Raw genomic sequence first — 23,246 nt, 5'->3', positions numbered from 1 at the left:
CTTCCCTGGTGATTATGGTACACTTCAGACCAAGACCTCCCTCCCACCTCCATGTTTAACCCCCTTCCCTTTTTCCTCACTTTAGTTCATACACTTTTACTCATCTTTCAAGACCCCTTTCCTAATCTTTTCATGCTGAGATTAATACTTCCCTTTTTGCACCTTCAGTGTTCTTGTGTTCCTCAACAATTATAGTGCCTGTCAGTATATAAAATTTATTAATGTATTGGTTTGTCTCCCCAACAGAATTATTTTAGTTTTAATTTGATGCCTCTACACCTTTGCCATTAGCTCTTCCCTCATCTGTAAATCTCCCTTTCACTTCTCAACTTTCCAAATCTTACCCAAATATTAATAGTCATTTCAAATTTCAAGCCACATCATTCCATCATATGCTGCCTGTCTTTTGGACTTTCATTGTCCTTTGCTTTTTATATCAGCCATTTAGGAATTAAATCTTGAAATTACTTCTACCTGTTAGCTTTTACATGACTTTTCATGTGCCTCTGTGAAATCTTCCCTACTATACTATATCTTTTGTCACAGTAAATTTTAATCAACAACCATGTTCTAAGAATCTCCAGCCTAAAGCATACCAGCTCCACATTCCCTCAATAATCCTTTTTGCTGTGTCTGTAAAAATTTAATCACATTGCCATTAACTCCTTTCATCCTCTTTACTTCCAAGAAAGACAGACATTTGAATTTGAATCTCCCAGATAAAATATCTCATTTTATAAACTTCTCACAGTGGGTAGGGGGAAGAAGGTGTCCCTTCTGTGTTATCACCTGTATCTGGAGGTCAGAAGGACCTCCAGGAGGGGAAGGAATGGTCATTCTGCTTCTCTTTCCACTTCCTGTTCACTTTTTCTACTAGTTTTAGTCAAATGGCCTCCTTACCTTAAAATCTCTGTTATTCTAGAGTCTTCCTCATCTCACAGCTACCATTTACTGTCCTTCAGGGTTCCCTAAGACAATCCTGATCCTACAGTTTGTTCTCTGTTCCATCTTGAAACTGCCATGATCCTAGAAAATATCAGTGCCCACTCAAATGACCCAGTCAAATTCCCAATGTCTTTCTCTGTCTGCTCTAACACTTAAGCACTTCCATAAGAGTGCAAACATTTACCCACCATTAAAGATTAGTTAGTGAATGAAAAAGCATTGTTATTATTGATATTGCTGTAGTTAGTGAAAGACAAAAGCATTAGAAGATTGTTGTTGGATCATATTGGATTTAGGGAATCACATGTCTGAAAGTATGCAGCCTTCTGCAGAATTATTGTAAAGTTTGTCTTTAACAATGTGAGTCCTTTTTATACCGCTAGTTCCTCTTACTCTAACACTACCCCTGATGGCTTAAATCAGTTCATCTTTTATGCATTTTAGGCATTCTCCACTTGCTAGAATGTTGCCTTCTTCATGATTTATCTAAAGATACAACATCTTGCATATATTAAGCATTTTTGTTGAGTAAAAGAATGAGCAGCAGGGTATATTAGAAAGAGCAGAGGTTTTGGTGTTGGAAGATCTGACTCATCCTTTCCTGGTTATCAGATGCACGACCTTGTACAGAAATTAATTTACTTAACTTACAGATGGTTTGGTTTCCTTATCTACAAAAGAAAGAATAATTTCTGCTTTCTCTTCACTACACAATTCTCACAGAGAGTAAATGGATTCATAATTAAAAGAAGACTTTAAACAATGCAAAGAACTGTAAAAATTGATTAATAAATGCATACATTCCAATCTGCAGAAGGATGGTTTATTATCCCATCTGATAGGATAAGATAGTTAGTTTTGATAGCTAGTTGTTACTGTTGTTCAGTTGCTAATTCATGTCTGACACTTTGTGACGTCATGAACTGCAGCACTTCAGGCTTCCCTGTCCTTCACTATCTCCTGGAGTTAGTAAGGCATGCTAAATACATTATATCCTCATATTAACACTGTTAAACATGGACAACCAATGACTAGAGCTAGGAAGATTTACCAATCAAGAAAACCACATTTTGTCAAGTCAGAAGAAATATTCTTCAGAGGTAAAATCTCTTTACCGACCAAAATACAGTCTTTCAGAAAGAACTCATTAGGTAGGATTTAGTTAACAGAGTTAAATTTTAGTCCATTTTTTCCCAGCTGTCTTAGGTAGGTGAATGCCTTGTTAGTGCAAAATGAATGAATTTTTGGCTGGAGGTAAAAGGAGAGTACAACATAGACAGATAAACTGTTACTAGAGGGATATCCTACTTACAGAATCTAGGGTTGGATAATGAAATGCTTTATTTTAGACACTGTTATAAAGATGAACACTTTCATGGAAACACAACTCAGTATTTTTAATGTCATTATTACTCCTATACATTGTTACAATTTTCAAGTTTTTACATATTTCTCAATGGTATTTTGTGTACAAACTTTCATTATTGTGTAAGTTTAAAAGAGAGGACTATACCTTACATATTCAAATCTCTCAGTTCCTAGCTACTCAAAGAGTGTCACATAGATTCCCAGCAGTGATATCACTTGAGAACTTGTTAAAAATGCAGAAAGAGAGGACATATCTCAGATCTACTAGATCTGAATCTGAATTTTAACATGATATCCTAGTGATTCATAAACACATTAAAGTTTAATAAGCACTGTCTTAGTTCACTATTTTGTGTAAATATCAAATTGTGTAAGATTTCATTAATAAAAAATCTCATCAATAAAAATAAAAAGTTCTCCTTTCTATTCCCCTTTCATATTCCTTTCCAAGTTTTCTTCAATTGTGGTCACTATTAGAAATTTTGTCTTTACTCTTCTGTACATTTTTTATGCATATATAAATGTAAAAATATAATTCATAAATTCTCAAAAGTTAACAAGTCCATGAAGTAGGAAAATAATTTGGGCACAAAATAATTAGATGGAATTCTTCAAAGATCATGTTTTAATAATGGATAATTTTAAACGAGTACCTATTTTATTTCAGGCACTCTTCTAAGTGTGTGACCTTTTTCCTCTCAATCACATAGGAAGTGGATGTTACTAAACATTGAGACAAAATGAGTTTGCAAAATTACACTGCTGGTCACTGAAAGCCAGAAATTAAACTTACAATTTGACCTTGAGGCATTATCTTGCAACCACTACATTCTACCTCTTTACTTAAACTGTGTTCACTTAAGATTTCCAAAGACCAGTTGACAGAGTAGCATGTTAAAAAGGACACTGTTTTAAATACAAATATAAAATCTAGCAGAGGTTCCACATTTCCAGTACTATCATATATTCATTATATAAAACTTCCTGAAAAGAACTCTGTTTTAGTTCTGGATACTAAAATTCTTTTTATACAATACCTTAGAGCTACTATTAGGAGAAGGCAATGGCACCCCACTCCAGTACTCTTGCCTGGAAAATCCCATGGACAGAGGAGCCTGGTAGGCTGCAGTCCATGAGATCCCTAACAGTCGGACACGACTGAGCGACTTCACTTTCACTTTTCACTTTCATGGCTGGAGAAGGAAATGGCAACCCACTCCAGTGTTCTTGCCTGGAGAATCCCAGGGGCGGGGGAGCCTGGTGGGCTGCCGTCTATGGGGTCGCACAGAGTCGAACACGACTGAAGTGACTTAGCAGCAGCAAGAACTATCATTAATAATCTTATTGCGTATCTTTTCTTAGATTCCACATGGCATATGGATTTCTAGAGAAAAACAAAAATATCTTTCCCATTTCTCAGTAACTTTCCTTCTGGAAGGTTGACTGTTTGTTATATAATTAAGCAACACTTTCCTAGAAGACTAACCAGTCAGATGTTCCTGGGAGAATTTTGACAAACCAGTTTGAAACTTCAAATTCTGAATTATTCACTGTCTCAAACAAAGTCAGTCCTCCAAAGAGGTTCAAATCTGGACTAGAATATTTAGCAACAGTGTACATAATCTTGCAGAGGAGAGTGTGTCCCTTATCTCATAGTTTTGTTTTTCAAAAATCTATGTTTATTGTTAATAATGTTTCTTTTTATTTTTTTGCTAATTTTTCTAATAAATTTAAATCCAATTTTTTTTTCACTGTTGAAATTTGAAAGTCAAGAAAGCTTAGTTCTCCCTTACCTGATCTATTTCCAGTTTCATTTCTTTAGAGATTTTGTTGTATTTTCAAAACAAGTTGTGATATCACTAGAATATCTATACCCTTGAGCTCTTAAATTAGTCCAATTTATGTTTATTGTTTTGTTATAATTATTAAGAGTAGACCCTTTTACTATCACAGATGATCAATGTTAAATGACCAAATTTACGGTCACCCTATGTGTGACTCTGTTACATCAGAAAATTAATATTTTTCTTTATTCACAAGGCAAAGGCCCATTTGATTACAAATGGTCTAACTATGTGTCTCAAATTTAAGCCTTGTTTAGTAGTTGGAAGCGAAGAATTTTAAGTGATAAAGCAAATTGAAAATATCAATATAAATCAAATAAATGTAGGCTATCATTTTGCATGATTTGGTATTATATAAATCTTCAGTCCCTTCACGGATCACAAACTTGTTGTGGTGAAGGGCTTTGAATAACTCAATGAAGCTATGAGTCATGTCATACAGGGCTCCCCAAAATGGACAAGTCACAGTGAAGAGTTCTGACAAACTGTGGTCCACTGGAGGAGGAAATGGCAGACCACTGTAGTATTCTTATCATGAGAATCCCATGAATAGTATGAAAAGGAAAAAGATATGACACCAGAAGACGAGCTCCCCAAGTCAGAAGGTGTGCAATATGCTACTAGGGAAGAGCAGAGGGCAGTTACTAATAGCTCCAGAAAGGATGAAGCAGGCGGGCCAAAGCAGAAATGACTGGTTGTGTCTGGTGATGAAAGTAAAGTCCAATGCTGCAAAGAACAGTATTGATTAAGAACTTAGAATGTTAGGTTCATGAATCAAGGCAAGTTGGGTATGGTCAAGCAGGAGACAGCAAGAGTAAACATCAACATCTTAGCAATCAGTGAACTAAAATTGGACAGGAATGGGTGATTTAACTCAGATTACCATTATATCTATTACTGTGGGCAAGAATCCCTTAGAAGAAATAGAGTAGCCCTCATAGGCAAGAAAAGAATCCGAAATGCAGTACTTGGATGCAATCTCAAAAACAGTAATATGATCTCCATTTGTTTCCAAGGCAAACCATTCAACATCACAGTAATCCAAGTCTGTGCCCCAACCACTAACACTGATGATGCTGAAGATGACCTGTTCTACAAAGACCTACAAGACCTTCTAGAACTGACACCAAATAAATAAATCAATGCCGTTTTCATCATAGGAGATTGGAGTGCAAAAGTAGAAAGTCAAGAAATACTTGGAGTAATAGGAAATTTTGCTTTGGAGTTAAAAATGAAGCAAGTCAAAGGCTAACAGTTTTGTCAAGAGAACATGTTGGTCATGGCAAATACTCTCTTCCACCAACACGAGATGACTCTGTACATGGACATCAGCAGATGATCAACAGTGAAATTAGATAAATAATATTCTTTGCAGCCAAAGATGGAGAGACTCTATATAGTCAATAAAAAACAAGACCTGGAGCTGACTGTGGCTCAGATCTTGAGATCCTGATTGCAAAATTCAGGCTTAAATTGAAGAAAATGGAGAAAACCAGTGGACAATTCAACTATGACCTAAATCAAATCCCTTATGATTATACAGTAGAGGTGATGAATAGATTCAAAGGATTAGATCTGGTAGACAGAGTGTCAGAAAAACCATAGGTGGAGGTCTATTACATTGTACAAGAGGCAGTGACCAACCCTATTCCAAAGGGGGGAAAAATCAAGAAGTTGAAGTGGTTGTCTGAGGAGGCTTTACAAATAGTTGAGAAAAGAAGAGAGCAAAATACAAAGGAGAAAGGGAAAGATACACCCAACCGAATGCAGAGTTCCAGAAAATAGCAAGAGAGGATAATAAGGCCTTCTTAAATGAACAATGCAAAGAAGTAGAGGAGAACAATAGAATGAGAAAGACTAGAAATCTCTTCAAAACAACTGCAGCTGTCATGGGAATATTTCACAAGGGAATATTTCCCACTTCCCAAGATCCTCCAGAAGGGGATCTTCCCAACCAAGATGGGCATGATAAAGGGGAGAAATAAAAAGGAATTAGCAGAAGCAGAAGAAATTAAGAAGAGGTGGCAAGAATACACAGAAGAACTGTATTTAAAAGGTCTTAATGACCCAGATAGCCACAGTTGTGTAGTCTATCATCTACAGCTTAAAACTCAGTGTTCAAAAAACTAAGTTCATAGCATATTGCCCCATCACTTCATGGAAAATAGAGGGGGACGGGGAGGTGGAAGTAGTGTCAAATTTTATTTTCTTGGACTCAAAATCACCGCAGACATTGATTATAGCTGTGAAATTAAATGACACTTGCTCCTTGAAAAGAAAGTTCTGACAAACCTAGACAGCGTATTAAAAAGCAGCGACATCACTTTACTGATAAATGTCTTTATAGTCAAAGCTATGGTTTTTCCAGTAGCCATATACAGATGTGAGAATTGGACTATGAAGAAGGATGAGGTCAAAGGACTGATGTTTTCAAATTGTGGTGGATACACGCCTTTGCATGCATGCTAAGTCATTTCAGTCATGTCCAATTCTTTGCGACCCAGTGGACTGTAGTCTGCCAGGTTCCTCTGTCCATGGGATTCTCCAGACAAGAACAATGGAGTGGGTGGCCATTTCCTCCACCAAGGGATCTTCCCAACCCAGATATCGAACCTGCATCTCTAATGTTTCCTACATTGGCAGGCAGGTTCTTTACCACTAGTGCCACCTGGAAAGTCCAGATACACTCCTGGGAGAAGATGACGTAGAGTATTACAATGCAGCAAGGATTTTTGTTCTCAGCTCCTTGAATAAATCCGAGTCAATAGAAAACACGAGTATCTTGTTGAAATTGATGTGAAACAGACAGTAAGGAAGATAATATCTAAAGAAAACTTCAATATGGGAAATTATAGTCTTTTCTATCTTCAAAGTGGAGAGCCTGAACAGTTTTGAAATTTCTTTTAATACAAGATAATGTTCCTGTCATATAACTGTGAATACACTGTAAATATCACTATAGATTTTTTTAAGTATATAATATGATTCCTTTCTTATAAACAAGGAGTTGCAATCAACAAGTTTCTAAAACCCTCACTTGTATATTTTATTTAGCACATAATATTTTTCTAAAATGTACAATGCCAGTTAATTCTAGGAGTACAATTAAGAACTGGAGAGATAGAATTTTTTTTCTTTTACTTGTTTAAAAGATAGAAAATCAGAGTTATGGTTTATTTTTTGCAATATTTTAAAATTGTAATTCTTGAATAATTATTAATTTTAATTAAGTAATCTGTAATGAGAATCTGCCTACCAATGCAAGAGACCTGAGTTTGATCCCTGGGTAGGGAAGACACCCTGCAGAAGAAAATGGCAACCCACTCCAATATTATTACTTGGGAAATCCCATGGACAGAGGAGATTGGCAGGCTGCAGTCCATGGGGTCACAAAGAATTGGACACAACTTAGAAACTAAACAACAATTTATACTGCAATGAATGAACTAGTTACCACAACTAGAACACCCTAAACAAACAACAAATTGCTTGGTAGTATAATTAAAATGCCACCAAAGTTTATACAATAATTATATTTTCTTTTTGCAGTACAAAAAGGTCAGACCACACATAATGTAAATTATTCCACAAGGTAAATAATTAAGATAAATAATGTGGATTAATTGAGTTTTAAGAAGTGAAATGAATAATGAATTCTTCTCATGGTCTTGTATGTTAATAAAAATTGAAAATTTTTGAAGACCCCCATTTTGTCCCAAGAATTTCCTTTACAGGTATTGAATTTTTCAAAAGTTACAAAGGAAATTTTATTGATATAAATGCATGTTCTCATAATAACCATAAATCTAGGGTTTGTTTGGTTTTTTTTTGCATTTTAATTTAGAACAATGCCATTCCATTTCCTGTATAATTTGGTACCAGAGCATGAATCACTTCTTTGTTGTAAACTCTCCTTAGAATTTCTTGGGAGAGAAATTGAACAGAACATTGATTTCCTATGTGAGAGAATTCTTAGAATTTAAATAAACCTATTGGTTAAACTGAAACCACAAAATTAGCATTTTACTAATCACTAGGTTTAAATAGCTTAAAAGCAAAAGTCTGCCATCACCTTGATCATCAACCCAGCTTGCTGCTTCTTCCCAGTCTTGGATTCAAGGTATTGTGTATACATATAACAAAATTTCTATGATTTTCCTCTATCTCATCTTTCATTCTTCACTAATATGCTGTTGCAACTTTTCTATGTGATTGCAAGTATTGGTACGTTCCTATGATACACTGTTAGATTAAAAATACATTTGCAACTGTTGATACCATCTGTCTCAGAGCTATAGATAAAAAATTAAATATTTTTATAAAGACCAAATTTTCTGATAATTTTTAAAACTAAATTCTTATATACTGGAAATGTAGATACATAACTTCAGTATAGATTTATGGTAAAATAATTTGAATCATTTTTGTCAAATTCTGTAAAAAGTTGTCATACAGAATAATTTATAATATTTTTGTTTTCATAGTGAAGGTCATTTCTGGTAGAATATTTCAAGGCCATTTTTATTCCATGTAATTAGGTTAATAAAGTTAATTTTATAAAGGATACATCAGTGATAGACAATTAGATATAAATGACTGCTTTTATAAACATGATTAAATTTGGATATTTATAAGGATACAAATGGATGAAAACAGTAAACTCGTTTGGGGCTTATAAATATGTCTTTTTTAACAAATGCAGGTAGATTCTGCAGTTTGTAAACTGAAGCAACCTATATAAAATAATCTGTCATTAGTTCGCTGACTAGGGTATAAACAAATTTCATGTATAATCTAATTTTTCCTTATTTATCTGAAACTCATTTTTCCAGCACATATAAATGTATATATTTTGGGGTCTTGCAATTTAATGGAACTCTAGGAGTCAAACATGATATGTTTGACTTATGAATCTGTTCAATCATCTTCATAGAGTCATGTCATGGATATATCAACATAGCAAAATTAAGTAATAGCTAGATCCTTTTAAAAATTTAATGAAGGTTAATAGCTTCTACATAATGCACAAACAATGCTTTTCATGAAGACTCTGAAAGAGCAGGGTAAAAGATAAAGACATTTTCAAAAAATTACAGATAAAATTAAATGTAACTTACCAGTGGGTTTTAGTTTATCAATTTTAACAATGATCTAAGAGGAAATTTCTTTTTAGTTTTTATAGTAGTATTTTAAAATTTGTAATATTTAAATACTGATGCTTCTCTATTCCTCTGACAAAACCCTATTATTACTTTCAGGATCAAATGCTTTACTTTAAAGTGTAGTAGATATTGGTATTTTTTATTTCACATAAGCACTAAGCAAGATAATTTCAATGGTAAATATTTATATTTAAGAGCAAAATTAAAAACTAAATGAATAAAAATATTACTTTCAAGTGAAACAACTTTTATCATAATATACTCCTTTGTTGGAAAAATCAAGAATTTTTTTTTCATGAATCAAATTTTATTATAAGACCTAACTATTTTGTTTTCTTACACAGATCTTGACAACCATGAAACTTCTCATCCTTACCTGTCTTGTGGCTGTTGCTCTTGCCAGGCCTGTGAGTACAGTAGAGAGTTTAGAAGATTCTAGATTCTTGTTTGAAGTCATCTCAAATGCAATTTGATGCAAGTCTCATCAAGTGCAAGATATTGTAGTAGTAAAGAATTTGATGGTCTCTAATTAGCTATTAAAGTGTTGATATTAAAGCTATGGTGATCCTTTGCATTTTGATCATTATTATTTAGTTCATTCAAAGACTTAACTCCAAATAAAATCTCTAACTTGAAATATAAACACCTCACAATAAAAAATTAAAAATTAAAAAAAAAATAAGGTAATTAATAATACAATAAAGAGCATCAAAGAAGGTAATTAGTCTCCTTGCCTGGGTCCATTATAGGCTTAACATATTTGTAAACATACATATGTCCAATATTGTATTACCAAATGTGCTATTAAGCTCTATATTCCAATGTATCCACTTTTGGAACCTAAATCAAACTCTCATTTGAGATGGCTCATGCCAACCAATATTTCCCAAGGTACAGAAAGTTGGGCTCATTCAGCTGATTCAAAGATCTAATAATTTGGTCCTTGTAGGGAGAAAAACTAGATAATGTAAAGTAACTTAAGTTTCTTCTCAAAAAACAAATTCAGTTACTAATGTGAAACAAAAAGTTATTCTGTTCCTTTGTGACCTCTAGATAATGATAAATAAATAAAGAGGAATCAACTGACAAGAAAACGATTCAAATAAAATAATAGTCATTGATATTTGGACACTCAAACTATCAAATATAGATGCAAAAGTTTCTGAAATGCTGAGATATTCTATTGTTAAACTCCTATTTTCTAAATTTTGAATAATGAAGGATCACTAATAATCCAGCTTCTTAACCAATAGAGTTCTGTCTGTGCTAAACCATAAGCATCAAAAGAAGGAAATATCTGACAATAAATTACAAAAAAAGCATCCGAGTTCTTCAGAAATGTATCATCGGAGTAGCCCATATCTTGTGCTTTTATCAATGAAACAGATATAGACCCCCCAGCAAACAGATTCTTTAATCCTTTTCAAAAGAAAATATCATTTTTTAGTGATAACATTTAACAAACATAAATCTTGTTCCAACAGTTAAAATTGGTTGAGTTAAAACAAACAGTTAAAACTAACAGTTAAAAACAGTTAAGATTGAGTTAAACTTTTATATAATTTAATTTATGATAAAAAATAAAATCCAGACAAACAATATTTCAGATTATTTTTTGTCTTTTTACATACTTTGCTCCACCATATTCTAAAAATAGAAGATAATTTATTTTTCTTTGACTTTTGTCAATAAAATCATTTTTTTCCCTCCCGGGGGAACTTGGTGTCAAATTTAGCTGTTAAAATACAAACTGCTTAAACAGCAGTATTAAATGTATAGTATTCCATGTGCCTTGTGATATTATTATTATTGTATTTTGAGTGCTTTTGGTTTTACAATTCTTGCATTTTTTTTTGTAACAGAAACATCCTATCGGGCACCAAGGACTCCCTCAAGTGAGTGCTCTACACTATGTTCCAAGAACTCACTGTAATTGTGTAGCTTAAGTGATGATAAATTGCTAATATATAGATTGCAGTCCCATTCCTCCCTTCTCTAGAAAACAGCCAGTTTCACATTCTCTGAGGTGCAATATCTTCAACTATTGAGTTGAATATTGATCTGCTCTCACAAACCTTTTTAGAGAAGAGGGCATTTGGACTTAACGTACTTAGGATTAATAAAAATGTTATTATTCAAGAGCTGTAGTTAGTTAAACAGAATATGTGTATGTGGTCTATTTTAATGGATTACTGATTCTTTCTATCTCTTCTCCTTGCACTCAAACATATGATTTACAACTTGATCTCAGTTCACACACTGAGTATTAAATTAGATACTCTACCATGCACTTCTACAAGAGTCGTTAATCTTCCACCCTATCCACTGCTTAATTCATTTTTTAATCTTTATAGAATGAACCAGATAGCAGAGAGGTAAGGTTCTTTCTTTACCCCAACTAATTTCTCTTTCAGTTAGCTGTGATAAATACTGAATGTCTTCTTCATTTCAATTTTCATTTGTATAGATTCATTTCAATTGTATCCAGGTACTCAGATAGTTGATTACTCTCTCAATTTTCTGTTTTCATTGCATTCCTATTTAATGCCTCCTTTGGCACTTGATAAGTATGAAGTGACTAAACCTATAAGCCTGGTAAAGAAGGAACCAAATATGGTGTCTCCTTCAGAATTTTAAAATAAGATCATAAAATTGAAACTAATTATCTCTTATTTTACCTAAGAAATATTTTGGTTTACCTAAATAAATGGAGAACTTGTGTTCAAATGGAAAAACATTCTCCTTTTTTGACTGTTTTTCACTTTTACAATTCACAATTTAATTCCTACAGGAAGTCCTCAATGAAAATTTACTCAGGCTTTTTGTGGCGGTAAGTGTTATCCACTTCTTAAATGACAAATGTATTTTTCTGGAAAAATCAACTTAATTTTTCTTTATAAGTTTTTTTCACTTGGTCAAATTTTTTCTTCATTTGCTCACCCAAGCAACCACAAAGAATACTGAAATTATATATGCAAATATTAAAAAGCTGCTTTAAATATTAATCTGTACCTATACATTTGACTCTTTGTAAAACACTTATGCTGTCTTGTGCATAATCTATGTAAAGTTTACAATTTCCATTCTCATTATGATGGAATGTTCTATCTCTACAATATCCTGGATGTATTGTGTCTCCTCTAATTTCACGACTGAATTGTCAAATAGAACACAAATAGAAATTTTCAAGACCACTATTTAAAAGATTTGATAGGCAACCCAACTTGGTCTGAATGATTTTTAACATAATCTTTTTTCCTTGTAGCCTTTTCCAGAAGTGTTTGGAAAGGTAAGAAATTCTGAACAGAATATACTACAGAACTAACAAAGCATTTTATTCTGTGTTATTTATGGTGTTATCCCAATTCTTTATTGCCTTTTTATGGAAATAGACACTAGATTATTGAACCAGACAGAGAGATCAAGATAACTCAGAATTATGACTTAAACAAGATGAAAGATAATAATAGTCAAATTTACTGGAACAAAGTTTTTAAACATTTTTAAGTGCACAGTAATGTACTGACAGCTTAAATAAAGAAAACTTAGCAAGGAGATAATGCAAGAAATGATACAGCAAGAAATATTAGTGCATTCACAAAAAGCATATTTATTTTTTAATTTGCAGCAGCACAATGTAAGATACATTTCTTACAGATATCCATTCATTCATGTTTCTCTCTTCTTTTCTGTCCTTAAGGAGAGCATCAATGAACTGAGCAAGGTAAGGAACATAAATGATAGTTAAATTATTTTAAAGTTATCTCAAGATCATATTTTGCAACCTACAATTTATTGGTTTTGACAAAGAGAATTTTTAAGGGAAAAACAATGTGATGAACTCAAGGTAATGAAAATATGAAAATTTTCTTAAGGTGTTATGTCAAAAATGCTTTGTGCAGTAGGAATAACATTTTAGAAAAAAATTTCCTGCAACATTTATAGTTTTCTTGAACTTTCAAAAGGATTGATGAGATCTACTGAGAATTCTAAACATTGATTTTATTGATTTAACTTTGCAACTGTGAGGAGACAAGGCATTAGTATAAATGAATGAATGGATGAAAGAATGAATTAGTGCAATTATGTACTGACAGACTATTTTCACTTATCACCAAAACAGAAAGAATGTTTTATTGAGTACTACATAAAGCAATATATCTGCTCCAAAAAGGTTTTACATAGACACAATTGATTTTTTACTTTTTTTAAACACAATTTTTTGATCAAGGTTGTTTTTCAAAGTTTTAATAGCTTTGTTATTAAAAAAAATACAGGTCTTTAAAAATTTGCATCTTCTTAATTATTCTTCATACCTGACTGAGCATCTTTTCTTGGAGAGTGAATCAACTGAAGTAAGATTCTTTATTTTAAAACTATTAAGTATAATATAAGGGAAAGAAAGAAGTAAAAAATATCCTAATCAAATACCCTTTAAATATTCTAATCAAAATGAATGAACAATTTTCTAAGGCCAAAACTAAAACAGATATCTTTAATTCAAAGAAAAAAAGATGCAACATGTATGATGACCAAAATTGGCTGGATAACTAAACCAACATAGTATTTTGAGCTTAAATTCTATGTATCATCTCACTGTTCTCAATACTGCTATGGCCACTGAAACTGAACACAACACACTACATGGAGAAAATTCATTTTGTTTAAATATTTATACATCACTGAACCAATGCTTTGTGCACTTTTATTTTTCACATAATCTTTAATCCAATGCTCTGGTTTGTCATCCAAAAGCCAAGTTAAAGAAAAAAAGAAGTTAGGCTAGTTAAAGGAAAATGTAGGATATTTACACTGATTTATCAAAACATACAAAAATCTACAGTACTTTTTATTGAACTCTGAAATGCAGATTAAAGAGGCAAACTCTTCAGTTAGCCTGGTAGGTAGGTTTTTTTTTTTTATTTTCCTTACCACTTCACTATTGCCACCCATTTCTATTTCCTTTGGCATCCATTTTATTTGGTAATCATTTTACATTGGAATGGTTGTCATGAAAAATAAAGTTAATTCTCTTTTCTTTTCTAAGGATCATGCCATGGAAGACGCTAAGGTAAGATCTTTATTTTAATAAACTCTACACTTATATATCATAAATAGGATATGCTCTACACTTTAAGAAAGCTATCCACTCCAATTGTGCGATTGAACTCCTCAAGCAGGGCTATCATACCCAAGAATGTACAATGTTGTGCCAGATAAAGTCAGGAGAGGAAATTTGACATTTACATGATCAGGAGAAACTTTGCTTCTTTATTAATATCAAGAGTAAAAAGGAAAATGTGCATGATTGTTTAAAAATGAAACATCTGACTCAAAAAATTAAAACCCTGCTTCTGTCATCCCAGGGTAAGAGTTCACTCTCTTGTGTGTTGAGGGTAGTCTTTGGGCAGAAAGAATCTATTGCAGCAATTATATAGGATCAATGGGCTATGCTGTTGCTCAGTTGCTCAGTTGTGCCCAATTTTGTGACCCCATGGACTGGAGATGCCAGGCTTACCTGTCCTTCACCATCTCCCAGAGCTTGCTCAAACTCATGTCCATTCAGTCAGTGATGCTATCCAACCATCTCATCCTCTGACATCCCCTTCTCCTCCTGCCCTCTATCTTTCCCAGCACCAGGGTCTTTTCTAAAGAGTCGGATCTTTGCATCAGGTGGCCAAAGTATTGGAACTTCAGCTTTAGCATCAGTTCTTCCAATGAATATTCAGGATTGACCTCCTTTAGTGATTCCTCCACTCTTCTCCAGTAGCATATTGGACACCTACTGACCTGGGGAGTTCATCTTTCAGTGTCATATCTTTTAACCTTTTCATTCTGTTCATGGGGTTCCCAAGGCAAGAATGCTGAAGTGGTTTTTCATTCCCTTTTCCAATGGGCTATGCTACCTAATCTCAAAACATGGACAAAATTCATTAGCCCACAATACTTTTTATTCAACTCTCCCAAGAGATGAATATTTTGCTGCATATTAGAATCAATACCTTAGAATGTACTTGGGAACAGAAATCATGTTCATATGTAAATATAAACATCTATGACTTAGGAAAAAAACTAAATGTTTCATAGAGTAAGACTTTTAAAAGCTCATGTAATTTTAGTTCCATGCTGAAATTGATTGTTCTATTTTAATATTCCCAATTTATTTACATCAAAATTGCCCCAAGTGTATGTGAGTATATTAACTCAACCCAGGGTTTCAGGTAGCCCAGCTCAATAGGATTCTTCATTCCAGGTTTCATTTTTATCACAAAAATTCATATACATTTGCATTCTACTCAAAAAAGTATCTATGTTTGTTTTAATAAAAGGTTTTAAGTTACAAAGTAAGTTATTATACTCTCCTCTCCAATATATTTTAAATAAAATTGACAATACAAAAAAAGTACATTTTATTGGCCCTAAATCTTTTTATACCCAATTGTTTTCACTAAAAACTAGTTAGCAACCCAGTATGAAAGTGTGGAATAGTTTCTTTCTAATTCTAAAAGTCTCAGAGGCAGTAACAATGATTTTCTTTCTTTTAGCAAGTGGAATCTGGAAGCAGTTCATCAAGTGAGGTATATCGTTTTTATGTTAATTTTCAGTATCCCAATTAGACAATGTTTGTGAAAGTTTGTTGAACCATAAAGTTTACACGTCCCATAAGGTTTCATTGTACAAGGCACTATGTATGCAGCTCTATCCTAACTTTTAACACACAAGGCTATCAACCCAAAAAATGTAAGAAAACAATTATTTGTCAGAGATAAAATTACAGATTTCTTTCTGGGCAAATAATCCTATCTAGATATCTGTGGTGTCCAAACATTATTTTTCTAATTTTTTTTTCCTTCCCAGATTTTGGTAGAACTAAATCTTGTCACTGAAAATTACAATAATGGCTATGCTTCTAAACTGTGAAATATAAACATGATATATCCTTTGTGGAACTCAGTCAAGTCTATGTTAAAGAGACTGGAATTCTTTGCTATTTGTTAACCTAGAGGAGAAAAAGAGAAGGTATACAAGGTGATGAAGTCCTTAAACTTTGGAAGCAGAACTTCATCCAATTTACAGAATAAACCCAGCTCCATTATGCAGAGCTTCTGTGAATTCAGTTAAAAGTGAATACTTCACAATCACCTCCAACATTCTGAATAACTTCCCTGGTGAAACCAGTGAGAAGAGAAAAGAGAACCTTGAATACCACATGTACTTTTTGAGTGTTCATCTTAGCTAAATTACCCAGGAATTTGTGGCTAAAATCAGTTTACCACAGATAAGCTATGATGTGTATGGTTAATGAGCATTTTTTTATCTTTAATGTTAAATTAATGTCATAAAACTAACAATACATGTTTTTTATTTTTTAAGGAAATTGTTTCCAATATTGCTGAGGTGAGATATATTTACTAAATTTAAAATATATTAACATCATCCAGGATATCTTAAAATTTAATTAAACTTTTTATTTTTTGAATTTTTTAGCAGAAACAGGTTCAAAAGGAAGATGTGCCCTCTGAGCGTTACCTGGGTTATCTGGTAAAATTTTATTAAAAGTTAACCAAAGACCAATGTATCAGGGAATGAGTAAGAATGTTGTATTGATAAACTATCTCTCCTTTTCAATATCTGCTAAACTTAAAACAAAGTAAGCAATCTAACAGATTCTTGCAGTATACTGATCCCTTCTGAAAATAAAACTGACAACTTTTTTAATCCCAGATATTTAATTCATACTGTCATTTGAATATTTGTGTATTGTATTCTACTTTCAGATCTGATTAGCGCAGTATTGAAATGGCATGCTATAGATTTGACCAGACTTGAGTTTGACTCTAAGCTCTACCTTTTACCAGCATGTGATATTAGACAGTTTCCTTATCTGCTGTAAGTCTGTAATCTAAGTTCCACAGTGACAAAATAATAATAAATATTTAAGCATATAGAGCAATTAATACAAGCAAGCCATAGTGCAAAGTAAGCCCTCGGTAAATGTGGCTAGTATCAGAAACATCATTTTTCCCCACTTCATTGAATATTCTGATTTAATTTGAAAAAATCAGAAAACAAATGGGGCTTCCCAGGTGGTGCTAGTGGTAAAGAACCCTTCTGCCAATGCAGGAGACTCAGGCTTGATCACTGGGTTGGGAAGATGCCCTGGAGGAGGGCATGGCAACCCACTCCAGTATTCTTGCCTTGAGAATTCCATGGACGGGGGAGCCTGGAGGGCTATAACCATAGAATCACAAAGAGTTGGGTACAACTGAGGTGATTTAGCACAGCACAGAAAGCAAATCTGTTTTCAATTTTCTTAGCAATTCTGATATAATATACACTGTAAGCAAAACCGCCTCAGTTCAGTTCAGTTCAGTCCCTCAGACATGTCCAACTCCTTGTGACCCCCTGGGCCACAACGCACCAGGACTCCCTGTCCATGACCAGTACCCAAAGCTTGCTCAAGCTCATGTCCATTCAGTGATGCCATCCGACCATCTCATCCTATGTCGTCCTCTTCTCCTCTCCTGCCTTCAGTCTTTCCCAGCATCAGGGTCTTTTCCAATGCATCAGTTCTTCACATCAGGTGGCCAAAGTATTGGAGCTTCAGCAAAAGTCTTTCCAGTGAATATTCAGGACTGATTTCTTTTAGAATTGACTGAATACTTATTTATATCTGACTGCATTATAATAAATTTTAAGTTAAAAATAAGATAACAAAGGAGTTTTTCTATTGTTTTCTTAAAAAAAAGAATCATTGGATTAACCCAAATTCTCTGTGGCAGAAACAACACTGAAGTAAGATTATCAGCTCCTCATTCTTTACTCCTGGGAAAGGGATACCATGAAGGATGGATCCATGAAATTGACAATATTTTTTCTTTCTGAATAGGAACAGCTTCTCAAACTGCAAAAATACAACCTACCCCAGCTGGTAATATTTTATTATAATAATACAAAATTAGGTCTACAGAATTAAAATAATTAAATGAAATTTACTTTGACTAAATTCTACATCAAATCATCTTAGAGCCTCCCAAATGATTCATTATATTCTGGAATTTATTCTTTATTTATTTTCACAAATTCAGTTCTGGGTGGTGATTCCATATATATGCCTCCTTGTGAAAGCACAGATTATTGCCAAATAGACTTTCCATTTAAGAAAACAATGTAGACTCTATAGAAGGAATCAGGGATCCCATACATTCAAATTGCTTTTGTCAAAATTCTCAGAAAGAATTGGCAAGTTGATTGATCTCATTGTCTCTAGATCCATTTTCTTATGTGTGAAATGGAAATACAGTTATTTTCACTTCCTGATGTTGTTTTGAATATTGAATGAGCAATCTCTTACACAGTTATCCCTGAGGCTAGCTTGTGGCAAGTACAATAAAATGTTCAAAAAATTTTTCCTTCCCCTAATCCCTAGACTATAAAATTTGCTATGTTTATCAGACCTCTGACAATATTATGAAGGTTTTGTTTTTTGTTTTAATCAAGATGTGCATTTGAACTATGAAGTCATAAACTATCTGCTGATAGTATGGATACATCTAAAAAGTATCTATTAGCACAGTCCAGCTTCACTATTTAGTAGTATCAATCCTTTTGAGTATCATAGCTTTTCACTTGGGAGGTCATAAATTTTTCTTTTAGTTATGCCAAATAAGCTTGATTAATTAGGACTTTAGGGAAAAGGACTTAATTTAGCAAAATTACATTTTCACATTTTTATTCTGTTACAATTGTAGGAAGGAGGAAGTCAATAATGAATTTAATTTGGATCTCAGTGTCATTCTTGCTTCAGTTCCAAGTAGCTTATGTTGCTTTGGGTTTAGAATCCAAATAAATTTAGATATATCAGTACCACAATCAAATCTATTAATAATCTAAGAAATTACATGAATAATATATTTTGGCACCTTAGTTATGATATGATTAGGCTGTAACCTCCACAAGTGTTAGAACTATATGGTCCTGCTCATAGTGTTCACTGCTCATAGTGTTCATTAATTTTTATCTCATAGATGGTCCCTAGCATTTAGCATAGACCTGCAGTGAATGGAGGTACCTAGCAAATGTCTGTGATTCACACATGAGTAAAATCAATGTACTGAAATAAAGTGATCTCTCTTTCTGAGGAAGCTATTCATGACCATATAAGATTATTTATTAAATCTAGAATATTTTAGTATTTTCTTCATGTGTTGTTTTTATAATGTGTGTTCCTCTTTCTTTTTTTAACAGAAATAAATATAATCCAAGGGAGAAATTTTTCTACTACCCATTTCTGATAAATGTTTTATTTAAAATTTATGAAAGATAAAATGTAAACAAGTGATTAATATTCATGAACAGAAAATATGTAGTCCTAGGGAATTGCTAGATTATTTTCCCCCAGATATGAAACTTATAGATTCTTTATCCTTCCAAACTATAATAAATATAACATTGAGTTGAATATTTTTTCTAAAGTTGGAGAATTAAAGATATATTGCTAATTTGCAAAATTTTGGCAGAGTATACAGTTTATCCTAATCTTCATAAATGATAATATATTTGTGGTAATTGTAAAATGAATGTGTTATATCAGAAGATATCTAAGTAACTTAGAATATATTTCCTTCTATTTAGGAACAACTTCACAGTATGAAAGAGGGAAGCCATGCCCAACAGGTAATATTTTGCTTAATGAATTACATAATGATAATATGTTGCAAAGTTTAAATATGCTTGCTTTTAAATAGCTTCACAATTTTAAAGAGACTTCTTTTTCTCAAGTGGTTATTTTTCACTCCCAACTTTCTGAAACAATTTGTAGTAATCAATCTGAGAAAGGAGAACTATTTGCCATTCTTTGGAATGGGAGCTGTTCTGTTCTGTCGGTCTCACCTGACAGCAGCACCTTTGTAATTCTCAACACTATGAAATGTTAATTTCTCTTTTAAGGTATTCCTAAATTTTATGTCTTTATGTCCATGATTTGATTCTTAAATTCAACTTAGATTTAGGAAATTCAAGCTCATAATTATGCTATTTCAAGCAAGCCACTTGGAGATTTATTAATACTAATTGAAACCTTTAGAAGAAACTGGAGAGATATTAAATGTCTCTGTCAAAAAACCTTTCTGATCCTCTGTTTTCTCTTCCATCTGTACAGTGTATTTATCTATAATATGTAATAGAAACTGATTCTTCCTCTGCCCTGCATCCCATTGATTCAGTAGTGCTCCTGGGGCTTTTGATTTCATTTTTAAGGTGACAACCAGATACTATGAAATATGTGCTGCTATTACAATTCTGATTCCTATCAAAAGCTATGCCAATTTCAATCACTTCTTCCATTTAGTGAATCTTATGAGGATTGTTGAGTATGTTTCATATGTCTTAGAAGAAATAGCATCTAGATAATACAATTGGCAAAATTATTAGTGTGAATTCCCAGATCTCTTAACATGAAAAGCATTTCAAAAAGTTTGCTTCTTACATTTTTTGGTTTTATTCAGCCTTAAAAGATTACCCTGACTCTTCTTTTTTTTTTTTTTTTCCCAGAAAAAGCCTATGAAAGGAGTGAGTCAGGTAAGTGTGTGTCTGTGTGTGTGTTTTAATACTACCCCAAACTATCTATTGGTAGCCACTGTTTTTTGGAAATTATTTTACTAGTTGCACCAAGAAGTAGTGCTCTGCTAGTATTTCTTAGTTGTTGACTGGTGTTGGACTCTAACATTGCTGGCTCTAACATTGCTATGAAAGATCAGATCTAAGTTGCCAAAAGAAGTGAAAGAACAAATGGCCATCCCTGGGTGAAGACAGCTTCTGGTCAACTTTTAAGTTAGAACAACCTCAACCAACTATTCAAGTTGTTCACATTTGACTTTTTATTAATCTATAGCACTGTCAGATCTTCTTAAGTTTTCAGTCTTAGATCTAATCTTATGACCTTGAGCAAGCTGTGTTCTCTCTGAGCCTTGCTCTTTTATTTGGAAAATTAATATGAATCTAACAATTTATTTTCTTCCCACACTCACATATCTTGAGTTTTGCAATGTTCTTTTGTGTCTTCACTTTTAAAGGTGGTAACTGCATTCAGTTCAGTGTTTTTGGGCCTTTGATGGTTGAGCTTATATATAGTATGCTAATTAAAAAATTAAACCGTACAAAGAAAACCATGGAGTTTTATAAATATGAATCTGATAAGGGATTAAACAAGATTCAAAACATAGTAGTCATCAATTGATTTTATGATAATTATTCTTTCATGTGAATCATATTTTGCTCTCAAATTCTTCTAAAATTCTCTCTTCACTCATGGACCAAAGTAAGAGAAAAGAAAAGACAATTACGTACTTCATTGAATTCTAAAGAGTACACCATCCTCATCTTTCCATGTAATTTAAAAAAAAAAGAGGGTGATCATTCTAATCTTAATAAGAGCATTTGGTAGTGATACTTTAGTCTATTATGACATTCAACTAGGTTTAAATCACAAAACTATTTTTTCTCTCTCTCTCCCTTAAGGAACTGGCCTACTTCTACCCTCAGGTGAATTTATTTTATTTTTATATTAATACTAATAAGAAAAAATCTCAGATATCATACTTATTATAATCATTAGGATAGGCAACCACAGAAAAACTTGAAATGCTTTCTTTGGCTTTTCTAATTCCATCAAAAAGCATATATTTTCCACCTGAATATATAAAGAATTATATTAATACACAGAAACAAGTAAAAGGCCATGATAGATTAACAGAGGTACCTATTCCAAAATTTCAGAAAAGAAATAATGCTTTTGCACCAAAACCTTATGGTTATGAAGGGGCACTGGGCTAGGAATTAGAGAATTCTTTTCTTTTTATTCTTGGCATTTCTGAAAACCCTGTATTATTCTGGGATGAGGACCTTCCCTTTTTTTGAGCTGTCTTCATGGAAAACTAAACTATAGAACAGAAAGGCAAAAATGACCTTCTCTAGTCCAAATGCCCATGAGTTTATAAATTATACAATAATTAAATTCATATTACCACTTTCCTCTGGACTTTGGTAACTGGACCTGTGTTAGTAATGCAGGTTCTTGGAGTTTGATACTGACTATTGATCTTAAAGAAGTGATTTATTCATTACCTCTCAGGTACCCTAAGAAAAGCCCTTTTCAAAATTTCCTTACTGTGATTTACCATAGGGAAGAGTTTGATTTCTCTGTTTTCCTCACAGAGTAAACATCTCTTGTGATGCGAATAGCCGTGTCTGAAATGAATGCAATGATTCATTTTCAGAGATTCAAAACTGATTTCTCATACACTGTTGCTTTTTCAATGGTCTTTCTCTCTAGCTTTTCAGACAATTCTACCAGCTGGATGCCTATCCTTCTGGTGCCTGGTATTACATTCCACTAGGCATCCAATACACTGATGCCCCATCACTCTCTGACATCCCTAACCCCATTGGCTCCGAGAACAGTGGAAAGACTACTATGCCACTGTGGTGGTAAGTTCATTTAAATGACTGCATATTGTTGCCTTATCAAAGGAATGAAAGAAAACATAACATAAAAATAGATTTAGAATAAACATTGACACACAAATACTAAGTGTCCTATACTGGAATTTTCTGAAATGGGAAATTGGTGATAACTTTCTGATATATGGCTAATGTTAATACATTACTCTGGAACATGTGGAGCAGTGCTATCTATTTGGTAAGTGATATCCATTCTGATGAAATTAGGAGGAAAATTTTCTCCCCAAAGTAAAAATTCAACTTTATCCTCCTTGCACTTTTGCTAATCTTTAAATACCTTTCTTTTGATTATACCCATGATATACATTAGAATGCAGTGTGGGGGATAAAGCACAGATTTTGGCATTCTTAAATTTCTAACTTGAAATCTTGATTTTTTTTCTTTTTTGCTTACTTGAGATAATAT

General features: G+C 33.0%; 1 protein-coding gene across 1 annotated transcript in view; it reads left to right on the top strand.

Annotated features, from left to right (window-relative positions):
• Window positions 1–23,246, top strand: part of CSN1S1 (casein alpha s1) — a 62,988-nt gene that overhangs the window by 18,353 nt on the left and 21,389 nt on the right. Inside the window, exons 2-10 of the mRNA XM_061145573.1 lie at window positions 9,664–9,726; window positions 12,111–12,149; window positions 12,585–12,608; window positions 15,865–15,897; window positions 16,808–16,861; window positions 19,955–19,996; window positions 20,873–20,899; window positions 21,839–21,862; window positions 22,653–22,807. Of these exons, the coding sequence (XP_061001556.1) occupies window positions 9,664–9,726; window positions 12,111–12,149; window positions 12,585–12,608; window positions 15,865–15,897; window positions 16,808–16,861; window positions 19,955–19,996; window positions 20,873–20,899; window positions 21,839–21,862; window positions 22,653–22,807 (461 nt within the window). The remainder of the gene's footprint in view (window positions 1–9,663; window positions 9,727–12,110; window positions 12,150–12,584; window positions 12,609–15,864; window positions 15,898–16,807; window positions 16,862–19,954; window positions 19,997–20,872; window positions 20,900–21,838; window positions 21,863–22,652; window positions 22,808–23,246) is intronic.

The sequence above is a fragment of the Dama dama genome, chromosome 6 (genome assembly GCF_033118175.1).
Source record: "Dama dama isolate Ldn47 chromosome 6, ASM3311817v1, whole genome shotgun sequence".
Classification (NCBI taxonomy): Eukaryota; Metazoa; Chordata; class Mammalia; order Artiodactyla; family Cervidae; genus Dama; species Dama dama.
The sequence above is the reverse complement of the archived record's forward strand: the minus strand, read 5'-3'. Positions and strand labels throughout refer to the sequence as shown.